Here is a 16,905-nt window from a genome sequence, read left to right on the forward strand (position 1 = left end):
ATACTTGCATGTTTGGAATTACTAAACAGAATTTGCATGTTTTCCCCAAACTCAAGATCATATATTAATGAAAGTAAATTAAAATCTAGCTTATCAAGAATCAACAGAAGACAAAAATGATATAACAAAAAAAAAAATAGAAAATTTTCCTAATTTAAAGTGAGACATAAATAAATGATTTCCAAATTCAACGTTGGAAAAGTGATAGTACCTACCTACACAAGCATCTGGGGGTTGTAGGAACTATGAGCCAATGGCACAATCAGCACTCAATGATTTTTGAATTTAAATAACCTCATTCTGGGTCCCAAGTCTCATTGGACAAAAAAAGAAAAGAAGAACAAAACCCATTTTTTATAAACAAAAATTATAGTGTCCAATTATAAAATTCTGCCCCCACTCAGTAATCAATAAGCATCTCAAGCTATATATAAGACCACTTTGAATTCCTCAAACCTTTAAGAAGCAATAAGCAAACAAAGCCAAGCAAAGCATATAGAATAGACTTTGATCTTAAGCTCTTTCAAAGAGTAAAAAATGTCTGCAACAGAGTTACCTTCTTCAGCTCAAGCCTTCCAAGAACAATTCCTCGGCAGTTTTGTCTCTAGAAAGCTGCTTCTCCACAACCCATTTGACCACAACACTCAACAAGCGTTTGCGGTTGCACCATCTCCACTCATAACCCATGAGAACAACCTCAGTGGGCATGTCTTGATGCTTCTCTCAGTCCTCGTTTGTGGCATCATCTGCTGCCTCGGGCTACATTACATCATTCACTGTGCATCCAGACGTTCTTCACGTTACATGATCTCTGAGCCTATAGCCAGTCTTTCAGCAAGACGACGTTCATCAAACAAAGGAATCAAGAAGAAAGCTCTTAAAATGTTTCCAGTTGTGAGCTACTCACCTGAGATGAACCTGCCGGGGGTTGGCGAAGAGTGTGTCATTTGTTTGTCAGATTTTGTTTCCGGTGAACAGCTCAGGCTGCTCCCCAAGTGCAACCACGGGTTCCATGTTCGTTGCATAGACAAGTGGCTTCAACATCATTTAACATGTCCGAATTGCAGACACTGTCTGGTTGACACATGCCAAAAGATATTAGGTGACTTCAGCCAAGCTGATTCAGTTGCGGCAGCACCCATAGAGAGTGTCATAGAGAGTGTAATTGTCAGGATTGCTCCTCTCGAACCTGAAGGAAGAGTAAACACTTTTAGAGAAATCAACTAGATGCCAAGAAAGCCAGGAACCATCATAAATTCAGAATTTGTGCTTTTTAGTTAGATAGGAGATTTTTACATCTGATCACAAATTATGTCTTATGACATAGAGGGTTCCAAAGGATACTTCTAATTTTTTTATGTCTTTCTTTTTTTGCATGTAGCAAAGTGTATATAGAGAGAATATGTCTCACGAGTTCACCAAACTGTTCTTTGCAAAGTTATTTTTACAGTGGAATGTGAATTTGCAATCTTATCCAAAAAACATCAAGATTTATCTATAAGACTAGAACCAAAGATTGATAAGTGCTAGTCATATATTCTTATGTGTCATATCAGTACAATGAACCAAAAAAGTCACTAGACAGAATAAATGGTTTCCCGATCACGAATGCCAAGTGTAGTCTACGAGATGCAACTACGCTCCAGACCTTATCCCATGTATTCTTGATAGTGACAAATGCACGAAGTTCATGAACAAAAAATACATCTATCCACTTGACACGACCCACTTAATCTATCTATATGCCTCAAAACCGATCCACACGGACACACATACCATGATCAAGACAAACAAAAAATGATAAAAAGATATTAGCAGGAACGATGAACAAATAGATATTTACTAAACAGAAAAAGAATTCTTTATTACGAAAGATGAACAAATAAATATTTTACTTTACACTTTACAGATATTTAGTAAATGAATAGTTACTAGGAACGATGAACAAATAGATATTTACTTAACATATGTTTAGTTAACAGTTAACACATATCTATTAGATATTTAGTAGGAACGATGAAAAAATATATATCTAACCAAAAGTGCACTAAAAGATGAACACTGAGAAATGGCATTGACGAGTAAATGATTAAAGAATAGGTTCCACCAAAGAAAGTCAATAATGGTAGATAAATGATTAAGAGACAGGACTAAAGCTCTGTGCTTCAGTATTTCCAGTTTCTAGCAAAACAGAACTTTTTAATTATAATGTTCCTGAAACTTTTCCCATGCCCCTTAAACCCCATTGGATCCAAACCATTCTCTCATAATGAATGCATCAAGTTGTGTTATTTCACCTTAAGTCGCGTGATGACCTTGATATGTTTCTTTCTATTCTGTTCAATTTCCACACCTTCATTCATGTTACCCCTGCAGTTTTGTAGTCCTGAAAAACAAAACAAAAAATCAATCAAAAAGTGATATGAGTATCAAACTAAGATATTCCATGCAAACGAATCAATTTAGCACACAACAAAAGTAAAGTTGATTTGCTTTAAAGAAGGTACCAGTTATATGTAACCTAATGGCACAGACAAAATAAAAAAGGAATCCATTTCCGAATAAGACCGGTGAGAAAAGATAGAAAAGAGGCATCTCCTACTATGTAACATCAACTTTTTATCCCAAAGATACACAATCTTCGCCAATCTAATGTTTCACTAAACCAGCTATTAGGAAAGTAGCAAGAAAAAAATAACTGTTCTACAAAAGCAACTTTCGGAGAATCTTGCTTTGATTTGGAGCTACAAGAAAAACATTTGATACTAGATTCATGTAGATTTCCCTCGCAATTTGCAACCAATGAAAGACGATAACTGATAAAGCAAACAAAAAAGAATCATTTTTTATTTGCTCAGCCGTGGGACCAATTGCTTTACCTCTGATTTTAAAACAAAGTTATGTAAAGATAAAGAGAGAAAAACTGTTTAGTAAAAAAAAAAGCAGGAGGTGGATACTAATGCTATGAAAGTGATCTTTCTTGATAAAAGTAGCCTTTAACAAGATTGATTGGGAGAGGCTTTGTCCTTTTGGCTACTCTTATGGACAACTTGAGTTACTACAGATGGGGTGGATTCCTGTTCCCCTAACATAAGTAGAATTCACTAGATGGAAATATTTCTTCCGTACACCTTCAAGACCGCACAAAACTTAACAAAGCTTTTAAGATCCACCACTGTTAAAAAATAGCACAAAAGAAAAAGAAAACAAAAAAAGGTAAATCTAACCTTGCTTACTTTCCTATATGAAACACTACATCAGGGTGATGCCTGAAACCGAGCCAAATTCTTTGTAGCTAAAATACAGATATCACTGGGACAGAACTATCTAAGGAAGACTTGACCCTGCATAACTAAAAAGGAACAGGAAGTTCAAAAGAAGCCTCACAAAACAAGGTATTCTTCAAAACCACAACAGAATCTAATGTTTGTGGCATAGTTTGATAAACTCTCCAAACAGAAGAATAAAACATATAATAGAAGCCTCAATACCAAGACAGATTGAGATCTCAGTAAAATGAGCCAGGAGATATTATTATCTGAATGCTGCTAAGATGGGGAAAGTTCTTGGCTGCTCCAGTGAAAAAGCTCATGGGTCCCTGGAAGCAATTCTAGGAGATTTGATTTGCTAAGGCCACAGCCACATGGCACTACTATTGCAGCAACTGGTATGATGGACCCATTTTCTATAGCAAAGCATATTAACACTATAAATGATTTAATAATATTAGACACTAAAGGTAAAGGTCCTTAATATGAGCTTGATCTTTATAGTTATTCATCCAACCATAATTTAAAGAAGAAAACAAATGAAATAAGAAAAGAAACAATTCCTCATTAAAATATCTAAAAATTGAAACTTTACCTTTCCTCTATATAAACAACCTCCAAACATTTCTCTATATAAACAAGCTCCAACGGAAACCCAGAAAGCCACCCATCATCTATCTTAAAACTAAGTTACCATGTCAACTACCATTTCCATTCCCACCATGAAACCAACTGAGATCTTTCAAGAAATTCTTGGAAGTTCTTATTCAAGAAAACTACTATCTCATTCCCGTGATCAGTCACCAACTCCGGCACCATCCCCATATGTAGGTGATAACAACTTTGATGCAAATGTTGTTATGGTCCTATCAGTCCTCTTATGTGCACTCGTTTGCTCACTTGGACTCAATTCTATAATAAGATGTGCCTTGAGGTGCTCCAATTTAGTACCATCCGAAGCTGGTGACAACCAATCTGTTCGCTTGACAAACACAGGAGTCAAACGAAAAGCCTTGAAGAGTTTCCAGACAGTAAGTTACTCTACTGAACTGAATCTGCCTGGTCTAGATACCGAGTGTGCCATATGTCTCTCAGAGTTTGTTTCCGAAGAGCGTGTGAAGCTGCTGCCAACATGCCACCATGGATTCCACGTCCGGTGTATAGACAAGTGGCTTAGTTCACACTCGTCCTGTCCCACCTGCAGGCACTGCCTCATCCAAACATGCGAGAAGATCGCCGATTGCAGCCAAACAAGCTCGTTAAACTCCACTCAACCACCACAAGACAGCATCATTGTGCAAATAGCACCACTACAACCGGAGAGATGGCTACGCTGTTTTAGGTGAACTAGTCACCTAGATATTGTAGCAATTATGTTTCAAACCGAATTAAACCACTATGTAAGTAGAACTAGTTGAGATCACAGGCGGTCTACACTTAAAAAACAAGTTTAGCATTTCCAATGTAAAGTTGTAAATATTACGAAAATTGTTACTTTCTTCATATCTTGAACTCCTAAATGTTTATATTTCAAAGTTACAAGCCAATGAAAAAGTGTTAGATAACGGCAAATTTTTCTTAGATCTGCAAAAACTCACATTGGAAAACGGAAAACATAAACAATTCAAAACTCCAATGTACAGGATGATGAGAAGGAAAATCACTTAAAACGCCTTAAAGCAATAGTCTAGTGGAGGTGGGCAATACACTTAGTCAACTAATAGAAATGTCTTAATCTTTACCATTAAGAAGTTTCAAGGTTTATAAAAGTTATATGCTCTGCCACTAGCTTATTTTTACTGATTATCAAAAGGATTACTGCCCTTTTATATAAAGCTTATAATATTATCATGTACCCTTCCAGAAGTAGAAGAGTCTTCACATATAAGTTGTAGTATATGATGATAATCAGGCCATATAGAACTGTGACAACGCGAAGCCCCAGAGAAAAAAAATGTCAAGGCCCACAAATGAGAGAAACATGCACTAATCCAATCCACCGAAAGGAAAAACAAGTGGTAGATTTAAGAAAAAAGAGAGGTCACAAGTACTATAACAAACGGCATAAAGCGAATGGGAGGGGTCTGAGCACAAATCCACCATATGGTCAAATCAAATAATACTAAAAGGGGTGGTTCGATGTTATACTGATCACATGATGAAAATGATAAAAGAAACTCAAGTGGCCAATATAAATCAACAACCAGCATATGTGCTTTGTCAAGTACCAAGATCAGTTTCACTAAACCAAATTCATGAAAAATGGATTATAAAGAGCTGAAGACATGTAACATTACTTCAGAACTTTACTGATAACTAAAAAAAACTCACTAAACAACACAGAGGAAGAACTAAAACGCTGCACAAACCTGAAAGGTCCACTAAAATAGACCAGTTTACACACAACACAAGACAGATATTTTGGAACCTGACATGTAGAGTTTCCCATACAAACAATAGTTCGACGACCTCTTCCACTCGCTATATTGTAACAAACGGTATAAAGCGAATGTAAGGAGGGTCCGAGCACGAATCCACCATAATATGGTCAAATCAAATTAATACTAAAAAGGGGTGGTTTGATGTTATACTGATTCACATGAAGAGAATGATAAAAGGGAACTGAGAGTGACCACAATAATTTAACAACCAGTATTGTCACATGCCAAGATCAGTAAATAGATTTGGAATCTGGAGTTGAAATGATTTAGCAAAACTAAGACAAAACAAGGAGTATAGTGGTACGGACTAAATTGAAAACCCTAGATAGTGATACCAACAAATCGGGAATCGTTTCACTTCAACCAAATTAAATTAATCTTCTCGGATTAGACAATGAACATGAAGCGAACAGTAGCAAATAAAATTGAAAAAAAAAAAAATATATATATATATATATATATAAAGTTTCGCTTCATTCAGAACAGTGTGGGAGTGAATCTCAATTTAAGAGATAAAATTTTCGAGAACAATGTCATACGAAATTCAAGCGAAGCTGTGAACAAATTACCCAGAGTACTAAAGTATGTGTAAAAGGGGAAAGTTCTTACCGCACTCATTGACGAAGACGAAGACCTCAGATTCTTCTGAAGACGACGAAGTTGCAATGTTCACTTTGTTGGCGCCAATGATTTCAGTATTGAGTTATCGGATCATCCATAGTTTCTAATCCGGGTCAGGTTTGTTTGGGCTTATTTATATATATATATATATATAGCCTAGTCTGTAGCCCACCAAAGCCCAGAATTTTCAACTTTTCGTTTTTAATTGAAAAAATCTGATTAATATTTCGGCTCATGTTGGTTAATGTGGCCATGTGGGTGGGGTTATTCAACCTAATATAATTGACTATATTTGAATGAACTCAATTTTTCATATAAAATTTTGTGTTATTCCAATTTTTTCGTATACGCAATATCACATAGGTAAATCACTAAAAAAATTAAATGAACTCGACTCTTCCATATTCACCATGTTAACCATGTAAGAACATAATGACTGATTTCAGAATTCATTAGGACAAGAATGATTTTGATGGTAATGTGACTTATCATGACCTATATTCGGGCATAATGAATGTGGTGAGCCACAACCAGAAAATATTTACAACCAAATAAGGAAAAATAAACTTATTAAACCAATTTATGAATTTAAGAAGAAAAGTATCATAACGTGGCCTGTCATACAACATATATCTATTATTGTATCAAATATCAATTAGAGTCGCAATTTAATGACATGAGCAATGTGAATTAGAAGTAGGTTCATGATCATGGGGCACAACGTTCTTACTCCTTTAAGGTACAAGTACAACACAACTTTCCTCTCGGCATGTGCGGTTCAGGTGGATCATAAAGTTGACTTTAGAGTTTTCTATCCTGTTGACAGCTCCTTTTTCCGGTTTTTAATCGGTTTGTTCCGGTTAGTGGACCAACATACTAGATTTTGAAACCAAAAACAAAAAAAAAAAAAACTTGGGGTTTTAGTTAAGGATTTGTTATGAAAATTTCGTGTGATAACACAATATGGTATATGATTTTATACATAACTTAACCAAACAAAAAATGTGTGCTTTAATTAAATATTTTAAAATTAAAATAAGAACACATTTATTTGTTCATATATTCAATTATCCCAAATTTTATAATAGTGGGTATTTTACCCAACAAACTTTTTTCTTTTTTCTTTTGTGTGTAATGTCTTAAAACTGAAAAGCCAAGACAAAATACGCCACATAGGTTAGCCAGTATTGCCTCGTCTATCTGACGTGTACCGCTTTGTCTTGTTTTAGGCTAATCAACTTTATATATTCGAGTATATGCAATGCATGCCTAACTTTTAAAGAATATGACGATTAATAATGTTGTAGCTGTTGGCAAAATAAATTATGTTATCAAATAATTTAATAATCTGTGTTTGTAATTAAAATAAATAACATATGATGATACTATATAGATATATAAATCTGTTTTGTTATAATTTATAAGTATTGTTTATAATTTAAAATTTCTTTTATATATACTTTTATCTAACACATGTTTAAGTTTGATTAGCAGAAGACTAATCTTGAATAATAGATGTGCAGCTAAAGTTTTGTAAATACAAAACTATACTTTTTGTGAAACATAAATACATACAAAAACATTGTGATAAAAGTCACAAACCTGTATAAAGTGATGTATTTTTGCCAATATATATAAGAATGTGATATCATTTTGGGAATATGCATTAGATAGCACAAAAACACAACATAATAAAATACCACAATTGTACAGTGTTTGTCAGAGTGTATTCTCTCTTTTCATGTACAATTACTTTTATACCCATTATATATTACATGTTATTTGTTTAAAATACCACAATTACTTATTTTCTTAACAAAAACAAAAAAAAACATGTCATTTTCTTAGAACGAAATTATATGTCGGTTTGGGTTCACAAATGAAATGGTTAAGGTTTAGATTTTACAATTAGAACAAAATTATATGTCGGTTTGGATTCACAAATGAGATGATTAGGGTTTAGATTTTACAATTAGAATGAAATTATATGTCGGTTTGGGTTCACAATTAGATGGTTAAAGTTTAGATTTTACAATTAGAATGAAATTATATGTCAGTTTGGATTCACAAATGAGATGGTTAGAGTTTAGATTTTACAATTAAAACGAGATTATATTTCGGTTTGGATTTACAATTAAACGCTATTTAGTTCACTATAACATGGAAAATATAAATATTACATGCTATTTTAAAAAATTTCACCAAATCTTTCACTCTTTCTATCTAACACTAAAACAAAAAATGGTGATTATGTCTTTTTACTCCAAGAAAAACGTGGGCCCTATGATATTTTTCTATGAAAAAATGTTGTTGTAGTATTTTGTTTATTTTACTCCATATTTGTGCTATCTACTAATATTACCCTATCATTTTAAATGGTGCGTTTAATCTTTTATGAAAACATATATTATCTCTAATCCATGTGGCATGTAGGCTAGATTCTACAATACATAATGGTACAAGACTTCTCAGGACTTCAAGAAAGCTATCAGAGTCTTTCACCTCTATATCTCGAACTTCATAGTTTGATATATGGCTTTGTGGTGTCTAAAAGACATCAGACATCACCATTCTTTCAACCATGCATTTTATTACTATTGATTAACAACTCACAAGATTTAATAAAAATGATTTCAAGAATGGATGATTCATGATTGGCCTTTTCCTTTCTATAGAGCATAGGTAACTTGGAGAGGTAGGCATTTTATTTATTCCGGGACGTCAGCGTAGTTTTTGAAACGAACAAAGCATACATCCTTGCAAGAAACGCTCGCATCAGAAGAATTCGTTTTTTTTTCTTTCTTATGTTGACATGTTGATGTGTTGCTGGTTAGAAATCATTAGAGATAAACCATTTGTGAATTCTTACTATTGTATTATATTTCTTGTGACAAAAAGATGAAATCACATATATATATATATATAACAATATGTGATCAGGCCAGCTGATGGCATGGGACGCGATGTTTTGCTATCAAATTCAAACTTCTTATATCAGTATTGTTTTTAATCAGTTTTCTAATTTTATTTTATTTTCTTGGTCAAAATTTCGTATCATTTCGTATTTATCAAAATTAGTCTATTCAATTTACTAATAAGCAAGTTGTGGTGGATTAGTAGCACCCACATATACTGCCTTCATATGCGTATAACGTTATGGATCAATTCATTTTTTTTTTCAGGTGTCTTACATTTTATAACTTGACCATGTGCAAAAAAAAAAAAAATTATTTATTTAAAACTACGTTTACAAATTACAACAAAACTATATATATATATATATATATATATATATATATAAAGTATGAATTATGTTTTAGAGGATGTGAGTCTTGGACACAAAATATAACATGGCAGTGGCACAATTCTTTTATTTGTTTGTCTTTAAAAAAAAAAAAAATCAAAAAAGTTGTTTAATTCTTTCAGAGAAAAAATAAAGAAAAAGAAACAATTCTCTTTTTTCAATATAGTAATCATATTTGTTGAAATCAAGAATTATTCTATTACCAAAACAACCAAAACATGACCATCGTCGTTGTCTCCTCGACTCGCCGACTTGAGAATTGGAATATGCATTAATGAAGCTGTCACATAAGCCCTATCATCACAGTCAATCTGATAAATCCAACGGTTCATAATATTTCTCAAACACTTTCCAAAAATTCTTAATTAAAAGGCTGTCTAACAGCCAGGTCATGTTATCTTTTTTTTTTTATTATTATTTTTTTTTTCTTTATGGTCGAAATGATTTGTTTTTTTTTTCTCCAAAAATAAAATTGTTTTTTTTTTCCAGATAAAGCCCGACTATATAAATAGTTGAAATAACACATTATACTTCTCCCCTCTTTGAATTGTTTCGTCGTCTTCAGCTCTTCATCGGCCGTTGTACTTTCCGGTGATTAGAGACAGAGAGAGTGAGCCAGATCCTCATCGTATTGGTTCTTGTTTCTTCCTCGATCTCTCGATCTTCTCCTCCGATTTAAGGTAAATGAATCCTCCGATCTACTACTTGCTCCTTGTTGTGTTGGATCTCGATTACGATTCGAAGTTACTTCGGATTTGATTTTTGGTTGGAGTTTAGATCGGTCAAACTATTGGAAAATGTTTTGATCTTGGCTCCGATTAGCTCAACGATTGGTGTTTGACTTCATCTTAGTTGATTTACTTGTTGTATTTTGCTTCGGATCCGGATTCTTTTGACTTCCTTTTGTCTATAGAAATCTGAAATTTGAAATGTTTGTTGAAGTTTGACTTCGGAATCTGTTGATTTTACTTTGACGATGAAGAAACCTATTGATCATCTGATACCTGAATCCTTGCAATTTTATCATCCGATGAGTATGGATTCTTCAAATCTGCTTTTATGATGATGTTAATGATGAAAGATAGTTACACTGAACTGAATCTTACACAGATTGTGAATCCTGTCTTTGATTAATCAAGCTTTTGCCTCTTTTTTATTGCAGTTCATAAACCATGGCCGATGCTGATGATATTCAACCCATTGTCTGCGACAATGGTACTGGAATGGTCAAGGTTAGTTGATTCCGTTCCTTTACTTTTCAGGTTTTGTGGATTCTCTCACTTTTTGTTAAGTTTTGTGGATTATACAATACTCTTTGGTACAGGCTGGTTTTGCTGGAGATGATGCTCCCAGGGCGGTTTTCCCCAGTGTTGTTGGTCGACCTAGACATCACGGTGTCATGGTTGGGATGAATCAGAAAGATGCATATGTTGGTGATGAAGCACAATCCAAAAGAGGTATCCTCACATTGAAATACCCGATTGAGCATGGTGTTGTTAGCAACTGGGATGATATGGAAAAGATTTGGCATCACACTTTCTACAATGAGCTCCGTATTGCTCCTGAAGAGCACCCGGTTCTGCTTACCGAGGCTCCTCTTAACCCAAAAGCCAACAGAGAGAAGATGACTCAGATCATGTTCGAGACCTTCAATTCTCCAGCTATGTATGTCGCCATTCAAGCTGTTCTATCCCTTTACGCCAGTGGTCGTACAACCGGTTAGTACATTATTGATTTAGTTTTTGTTGTCTGTTTTTTTTTTAATCATTTTGTTATATTGATCACAGTGAAATATGATTTTCTTTAGGTATTGTGTTGGACTCTGGTGATGGTGTGTCTCACACTGTGCCAATCTACGAGGGTTTCTCTCTTCCACATGCTATCCTTCGTCTTGACCTTGCTGGTCGTGACCTCACTGATTACCTTATGAAGATCCTTACCGAGAGAGGTTACATGTTCACCACAACAGCAGAACGGGAAATCGTGAGAGACATCAAAGAGAAGCTTTCCTTTGTTGCTGTGGACTATGAGCAAGAGATGGAGACCTCAAAAACCAGCTCCTCCATCGAGCAGAACTATGAATTACCCGATGGACAAGTGATCACGATCGGTGCTGAGAGATTCAGGTGCCCAGAAGTCCTTTTCCAGCCATCATTTGTGGGAATGGAAGCTGCAGGGATCCACGAGACAACTTACAACTCGATCATGAAGTGTGATGTGGATATCAGGAAGGACCTTTACGGTAACATTGTGCTCAGTGGTGGTACAACTATGTTCTCAGGTATTGCAGACCGTATGAGCAAAGAGATCACAGCTCTTGCCCCAAGCAGCATGAAGATTAAGGTCGTGGCACCACCCGAGAGGAAGTACAGTGTCTGGATCGGTGGATCCATCCTTGCTTCTCTCAGCACTTTCCAGCAGGTAAAATTTGGGGACTGCCATTTCTCATTTTTAGCTTCCTCCCGCACTCGGTTGATTTAAATGTAGAAAAGTCCTCTTATTGGTTGTTTTTTTTGTGTTTAATCAGATGTGGATTTCTAAGGCTGAGTATGATGAGGCTGGTCCAGGCATTGTCCACAGAAAATGCTTCTAAGCCAAGAAAAAAAAAAACAAAGCGTTTCCAAGACGGGATCACCGTTCTTTCTACATCTCCGATTTGTTTGTTTCATTTTTTCTCCTTTGTCATTCTTGCACCATGTGAGAAACTTTCTGGTTAAAGCGTTTGCGGAGGTGTCAAGGGAGGTGAAACCCGCGTTTGCTCTTACCTGAGGCACTAATCCCACGTTTCAAACCCAGCTCTATTCCTTATTCTTGTCCATTTGTTTGTTTGTAGCCTCTTGAAACTCGGATAAGAAACAACACCTCTTTGGATTGTTTATATATGTACTCTATGCTGAATGAATTTTTTTTGTGTCAGTATCAAAAAATGTTGGGAAAACTCTATAGCACCGTTTCATGCGTTAGACCCCTTCATTACACGTAGGAGTACCAATCAATTGCTTAGACGTACGATTTTTGGAACAAATTTGTAATAATGGTGTTCCTGGAACTGAACCTCTACTTCAGTTTGCTTAGATGGCGTACAGTGGTGCAGTGGATTCCTGAAAACACCAGTCCTGTACAGTGAGTCTAGAAGACTTTGGCTCGTTGGTCAGTATTTAGAATTAATAATTAAATGCATTATTTTCTTAATTATGATATTATATAAATTACTTGTCTAATTTCTTTATTTAACCATTTTTAAGCAAAAAGGTAATTTAATCATTTTTCTTGTAATAAATAAATATATATATATATATATATATATATATATATATCTCTTCACAACAAAAAATACAATTTATACTATATCTCATACCTATTTAATTTATATTATTGTCATCTAATAAAAGATTTAGTACATATTTTATCCAATGTAGAATGCATGTTGAAATTCAAATTAATAATATAAGCTATTTAACATTAATTTTATTATATAAAATTGTAGTTATCTTTCAATGTAATGTCTTTTATATATAGATTAAAACATAAGAAACAAAAATTGGAAAGTTAAGTATTTTGTTAAAGTTAATTAGTTTTTATTTGTATTTTTGGTCAAAGGTTAGTGATATTAGATCTAATTATAATTATATTTGAAATTTTTATTGAAGATTCTGTAATTTATTTTTTAAGTGTTGGATATTAATATATTATATTTGAATATACAATAAAATTGTTGCCTAGTTTAAAATTTCATATCAATTTCTTACAAGATATATATAATTAGTTAAAAATAATAACTAAATTCTTTTGCTAAACTCATTTATCTTAATCTTTTATAAATACTAGGTATTAAAGTATGGCAGGTTATTTCAAAATATTGTAATGAAAATTTTGTGTGACAAAATAATATTATTTGGAAGTTTAGAAATATAATATTGATTGATAATAGTTCAAATCCTTGATTTTGACAACTACCATGGCAAATAGTTCAATTTAAGTGCACAATTAAAAAAATCCTAGTACACCCCTTTCATATAAAACAAAATCCGACTACCTATAAAAGACAAAAAAATTTTAAAAAAATTTACCATTGTAAGGGGAAATACTCACAGATGGACCAGGACTACTGTCCATAGATGTAGAATCAATAGAAGAAGAAGAACAATCAGAGGTTGAATATAAAAGAAGATTAAAGATCAAAGAATCACAAGCCGGAGAAAAAGAGATTGAAGATCGGATATATAAACAATTTTTTTTTTTTTTTTTAGTTTTTTTCTTTTTTCTCCTTTTTTATTATCTTAAAAAAATATTAGACAGTTATTTGCTTTATTTGTTTAGATATAGAGATGAGTATTTAGAATTAATAATTAAATGCATTATTTTCTTAATTGTAATATTATATAAATTACTTGTCTAATTTCCTTAACCCTTTTCTATTTTTAAGCAAAAAGGTAATTTAATCATTTTTCTTGTAATATATATATATATATATATATATATATATATCTTACACAACAAATATACATTTTATACTAAATCTCATACCTATTTAATTTATATTATTTTAATTTAATAAAAAATTTAGTACATATTTTATCCGATATATAATGCATGTTGAAGTTCAAATTAATAATATAAGCTTCTTCGCCTGCAAGGAGCGAGAAAACAAAGTGGAGCAGCCAGCTTGAGTTAATAATATACTAAACAAAATATACTCTGTTTGTAATAGTTATAGTGATTTTTTCTTTTCTTTTTTTTGTTTACCATTGATGTTATGCGAGTCTTGGTGTGGGAAAAATTAGATTTGCTTCATGTTATTCTGATATATAAATAGTATAATTAAGGTGCTTTTGTGTTTTTTTTCTTATGTTTTGTTGACTGTAACTAAAATAAATAAATTTTGTTCTACAAACAACAATTAGAGGAAGAATCAGAACACTAGCTAGTGTGATCTTGATCTAATAATAAGTGAATCTCAGTGGATTTGAAGAAAATAAACACTATAGTAGCCAGATCTGAGATCTTGATCTAACTACTAATTACAGCCCAGTACCAATGATAAAATCATAAGACAATCGGTACTGGACTATACTTAGTAGTTAGATCAAGATCTCAGATCTGGCTACTATAGTGTTTATCTTCTTCAAATCCACTGAGATTCACTTATTGTTAGATCAAAGATCACACACTAGCTAATGTTCTGATTCTTCCTCTAATTGTTATTTATCGTCTTCTCATATATCATGTGTTTTGAGTCAAACGTGTAATCGTGATTAGTTGGTTTAATCGGGTTTAGTGATCGTTATTTTCTATCTCAATTAGAGGGGTACTGTTTTAGATGTTTTTAAAAGTACATGTTGTTTTATGTAGAGTGGATTAAGTTTGGGATGTATTCTAAAGAGATGAAAGGTATGGGTTAGAAAATATAGCGGCAACCCTATAATTAACTAAATAAATACCAGTATAATTAACCTCAACGACACCGATCTAAGAAACCCACAATACCAGAGGGTAAGAAACATAAATAGGCTAACTTCAGAACAAAAACATTAATAGAACAAAAAGATTTTAAACTAGAGTATTGTAGGTCTTTACCCCGAAGGGAGCCCTTCCAGAAATTCTCGAAGGCCCAAGACAAGCTTAGGCCCAGGAGGGGGTTTGGAAATAGTTTTCAACCAGCAATAGACGCGCCTCGGTTAGAACCTCATAAGCTGCGTCATTGCCCCAAGCGCAAAGATGAGTTTTAAACATCTCAAACCCTCTTTATTTATACCCGAACAAAACCTCTCCTCTCATACGTTTCTTCCGATGTGGGATGTTGTGAATATCATCATCAATAATTCAATATAATAAAAACATTGTCCGACGTGGCATTTATAATCTTACGATTTATTATTCTAGAAACCTAAAAGAACAAAATTAGTCTCGCAGTCCCCTCGCAGCCGCACCCGGAAGAAAAAACAATGGCGACTAGTTCATCGTCCTCTTCTGGTCGCGAATTCGAACTAGAGAAGGAGATAAAGAGACAAGAGGTTTCGTTGGATGAATTGAGCAGTCTCTCTTCTTCTCGACGCGTCTACCAGAAGAATTGCAACCTCTTCTTCCTCACTACATCTGAGAAAGCGAAAACCTCTGCGCAGAAACAGCTTGACTCCGCGAAATCTCAAATCGACAAGATTCGTTCCCGGACATAAAAACAATTGGAGAGCTTTGTAGTTGCTGAAAAGATACAAGAAAAGTTCTCGATTTAGAGAAGCTTACCTGTCTCTTTTTCTTTGATGTATGGCTTCAACTTGTTATGTTTTGTTGTTATATGAAAGATTCAGATATATAAGAGTTGTGGTATGATCTTGAATAACCCTGGAATTGCTTGTAAATTTCTTCATTTTTTATATGAAACTTAGCTATTCTGATAGTAAATTGGGAATTGCTTGTAAAGGCTCGCTTGGTTGCTAATACTTTGAGAGATTGGGCTTATCTGAATAAGCTGATCCTTGTATCGAGACTACTGGTTCCTTGGTGTAAAGATCATTCATCCTTCCTTCGGCTCTTCACCAATGATATATATCATGACAGTTAGTGCATAGATTCTCTTAAGATAGATTTGTGAACTCTTTTGTCTTGCGTTAAGATTCAATATCAGAATCAGAAGAAAGATAATCATCTTCCTCAAGACTTGGAACTGACTCATCACATCAGACTGTCTGCTGCTTCTCGAGTCCTACTCACTACTTTCTTGGTAAACCCCCTTAACAATGGGTTAACACTGGCAATGAAACAGAAGTTTTGTCCGGAACCTCCTATTAACTAACTTAATCTAGAAACAGTTTTACAAGACACGCAAATGTGAATCATTAGCTATCCAGGAACAATGCAGAACATCCGAGGAAATATGCTCTGACAACGAATCACAGTTGGTTCAACCGTCTTCACCTTTGCCTTGGTTGCTTGGTTGATTGTGTGCTCTGGTGCTTGATACATTTCAGCAATCTGAAACATGCAGCGGGAACTTATAAAAATAAAAAAATAACAATAAGAAACCAGCCTAGCTTGTCATGTCCATGGCTGTGGTTAGGGTGTGACGAGCTGTCACCTTGGTCAGACGATGTACAGGGCTAACTGTCAAGTCAGATGCTCTCACTTCTCAAACATTGAAGCAAGCATATATTATTTAGCTTTGCACCAATACACTTGGACCCATAAGAGTATAACGTTGAAGCTGTTACCTATAGATTATTACTAAAAGGTAAACATAGTTAGTACTACCTTAATTTCTTCCATCTGCATC

At 33.9% G+C, this 16,905-nt stretch overlaps 4 protein-coding genes, 1 long non-coding RNA gene, 1 other non-coding gene and 1 pseudogene across 7 annotated transcripts; 5 read left to right on the top strand and 2 right to left on the bottom strand.

Annotated features, from left to right (window-relative positions):
- The first annotated feature begins 450 nt into the window (after positions 1–450).
- On the top strand, positions 451–1,423 carry LOC147924713 (E3 ubiquitin-protein ligase ATL76 pseudogene; annotated as a pseudogene). The gene has a single exon (XR_015587272.1). The product of XR_015587272.1 is annotated as an E3 ubiquitin-protein ligase ATL76 pseudogene (transcript).
- Positions 1,424–2,069: 646 nt separating this feature from the next.
- Positions 2,070–6,431, bottom strand: LOC147924714 (uncharacterized). The gene is made up of 2 exons (XR_015587273.1): positions 6,320–6,431; positions 2,070–2,386 (listed from the first exon to the last, which is right to left on the bottom strand). It is a non-coding gene; the product is annotated as an uncharacterized LOC147924714 (long non-coding RNA).
- Positions 3,850–4,772, top strand: LOC104758220 (RING-H2 finger protein ATL78). The gene has a single exon (XM_087496190.1). It carries the CDS (start codon positions 3,965–3,967, stop codon positions 4,613–4,615), a length of 651 nt encoding a protein of 216 aa, XP_087352316.1. The 5' UTR covers positions 3,850–3,964; the 3' UTR covers positions 4,616–4,772.
- A 3,546-nt stretch (positions 6,432–9,977) lies between the features above and the next one.
- LOC104758225 (actin-8) lies at positions 9,978–12,249 on the top strand. The gene is made up of 5 exons (XM_010481059.3): positions 9,978–10,315; positions 10,798–10,867; positions 10,960–11,353; positions 11,443–12,056; positions 12,163–12,249. Exons 2-5 carry the CDS (start codon positions 10,808–10,810, stop codon positions 12,226–12,228), a joined length of 1,134 nt encoding a protein of 377 aa, XP_010479361.1. The 5' UTR covers positions 9,978–10,315; positions 10,798–10,807; the 3' UTR covers positions 12,229–12,249.
- Positions 12,250–12,669: 420 nt separating this feature from the next.
- Positions 12,670–15,302, top strand: LOC109129954 (syntaxin KNOLLE-like protein). The gene is made up of 2 exons (XM_019239009.2): positions 12,670–12,753; positions 15,195–15,302. Exons 1-2 carry the CDS (start codon positions 12,670–12,672, stop codon positions 15,300–15,302), a joined length of 192 nt encoding a protein of 63 aa, XP_019094554.1.
- LOC147924715 (U4 spliceosomal RNA) lies at positions 15,205–15,355 on the bottom strand. The gene has a single exon (XR_015588035.1). It is a non-coding gene; the product is annotated as a U4 spliceosomal RNA (small nuclear RNA).
- Positions 15,356–15,503: 148 nt separating this feature from the next.
- On the top strand, positions 15,504–16,037 carry LOC109130038 (Prefoldin chaperone subunit family protein). The gene has a single exon (XM_019239228.2). The coding sequence runs from the start codon at positions 15,581–15,583 to the stop codon at positions 15,809–15,811; it is 231 nt and encodes a 76-aa protein (XP_019094773.1). The 5' UTR covers positions 15,504–15,580; the 3' UTR covers positions 15,812–16,037.
- The last annotated feature ends 868 nt before the right edge of the window (positions 16,038–16,905 follow it).

This window comes from Camelina sativa, chromosome 17 (assembly GCF_030686135.1).
Source record: "Camelina sativa cultivar CO46 ecotype springtype chromosome 17, ASM3068613v1".
NCBI lineage: Eukaryota > Viridiplantae > Streptophyta > Magnoliopsida > Brassicales > Brassicaceae > Camelina > Camelina sativa.

Coding starts and splice junctions, on each gene's coding strand:
- LOC104758220 (XM_087496190.1), top strand. CDS start 3,965: ATGTCAACTACCATTTCCATTCCCACCATGAAACCAACTGAGATCTTT.
- LOC109129954 (XM_019239009.2), top strand. CDS start 12,670: ATGGTGTTCCTGGAACTGAACCTCTACTTCAGTTTGCTTAGATGGCGT. Junction 12,754..15,194: donor TTCCTGAAAACACCAGTCCT/GTACAGTGAGTC, acceptor ATTTTAAACTAG/AGTATTGTAGGTCTTTACCC.
- LOC104758225 (XM_010481059.3), top strand. CDS start 10,808: ATGGCCGATGCTGATGATATTCAACCCATTGTCTGCGACAATGGTACT. Junction 10,868..10,959: donor ATGGTACTGGAATGGTCAAG/GTTAGTTGATTC, acceptor TCTTTGGTACAG/GCTGGTTTTGCTGGAGATGA. Junction 11,354..11,442: donor CGCCAGTGGTCGTACAACCG/GTTAGTACATTA, acceptor GATTTTCTTTAG/GTATTGTGTTGGACTCTGGT.
- LOC109130038 (XM_019239228.2), top strand. CDS start 15,581: ATGGCGACTAGTTCATCGTCCTCTTCTGGTCGCGAATTCGAACTAGAG.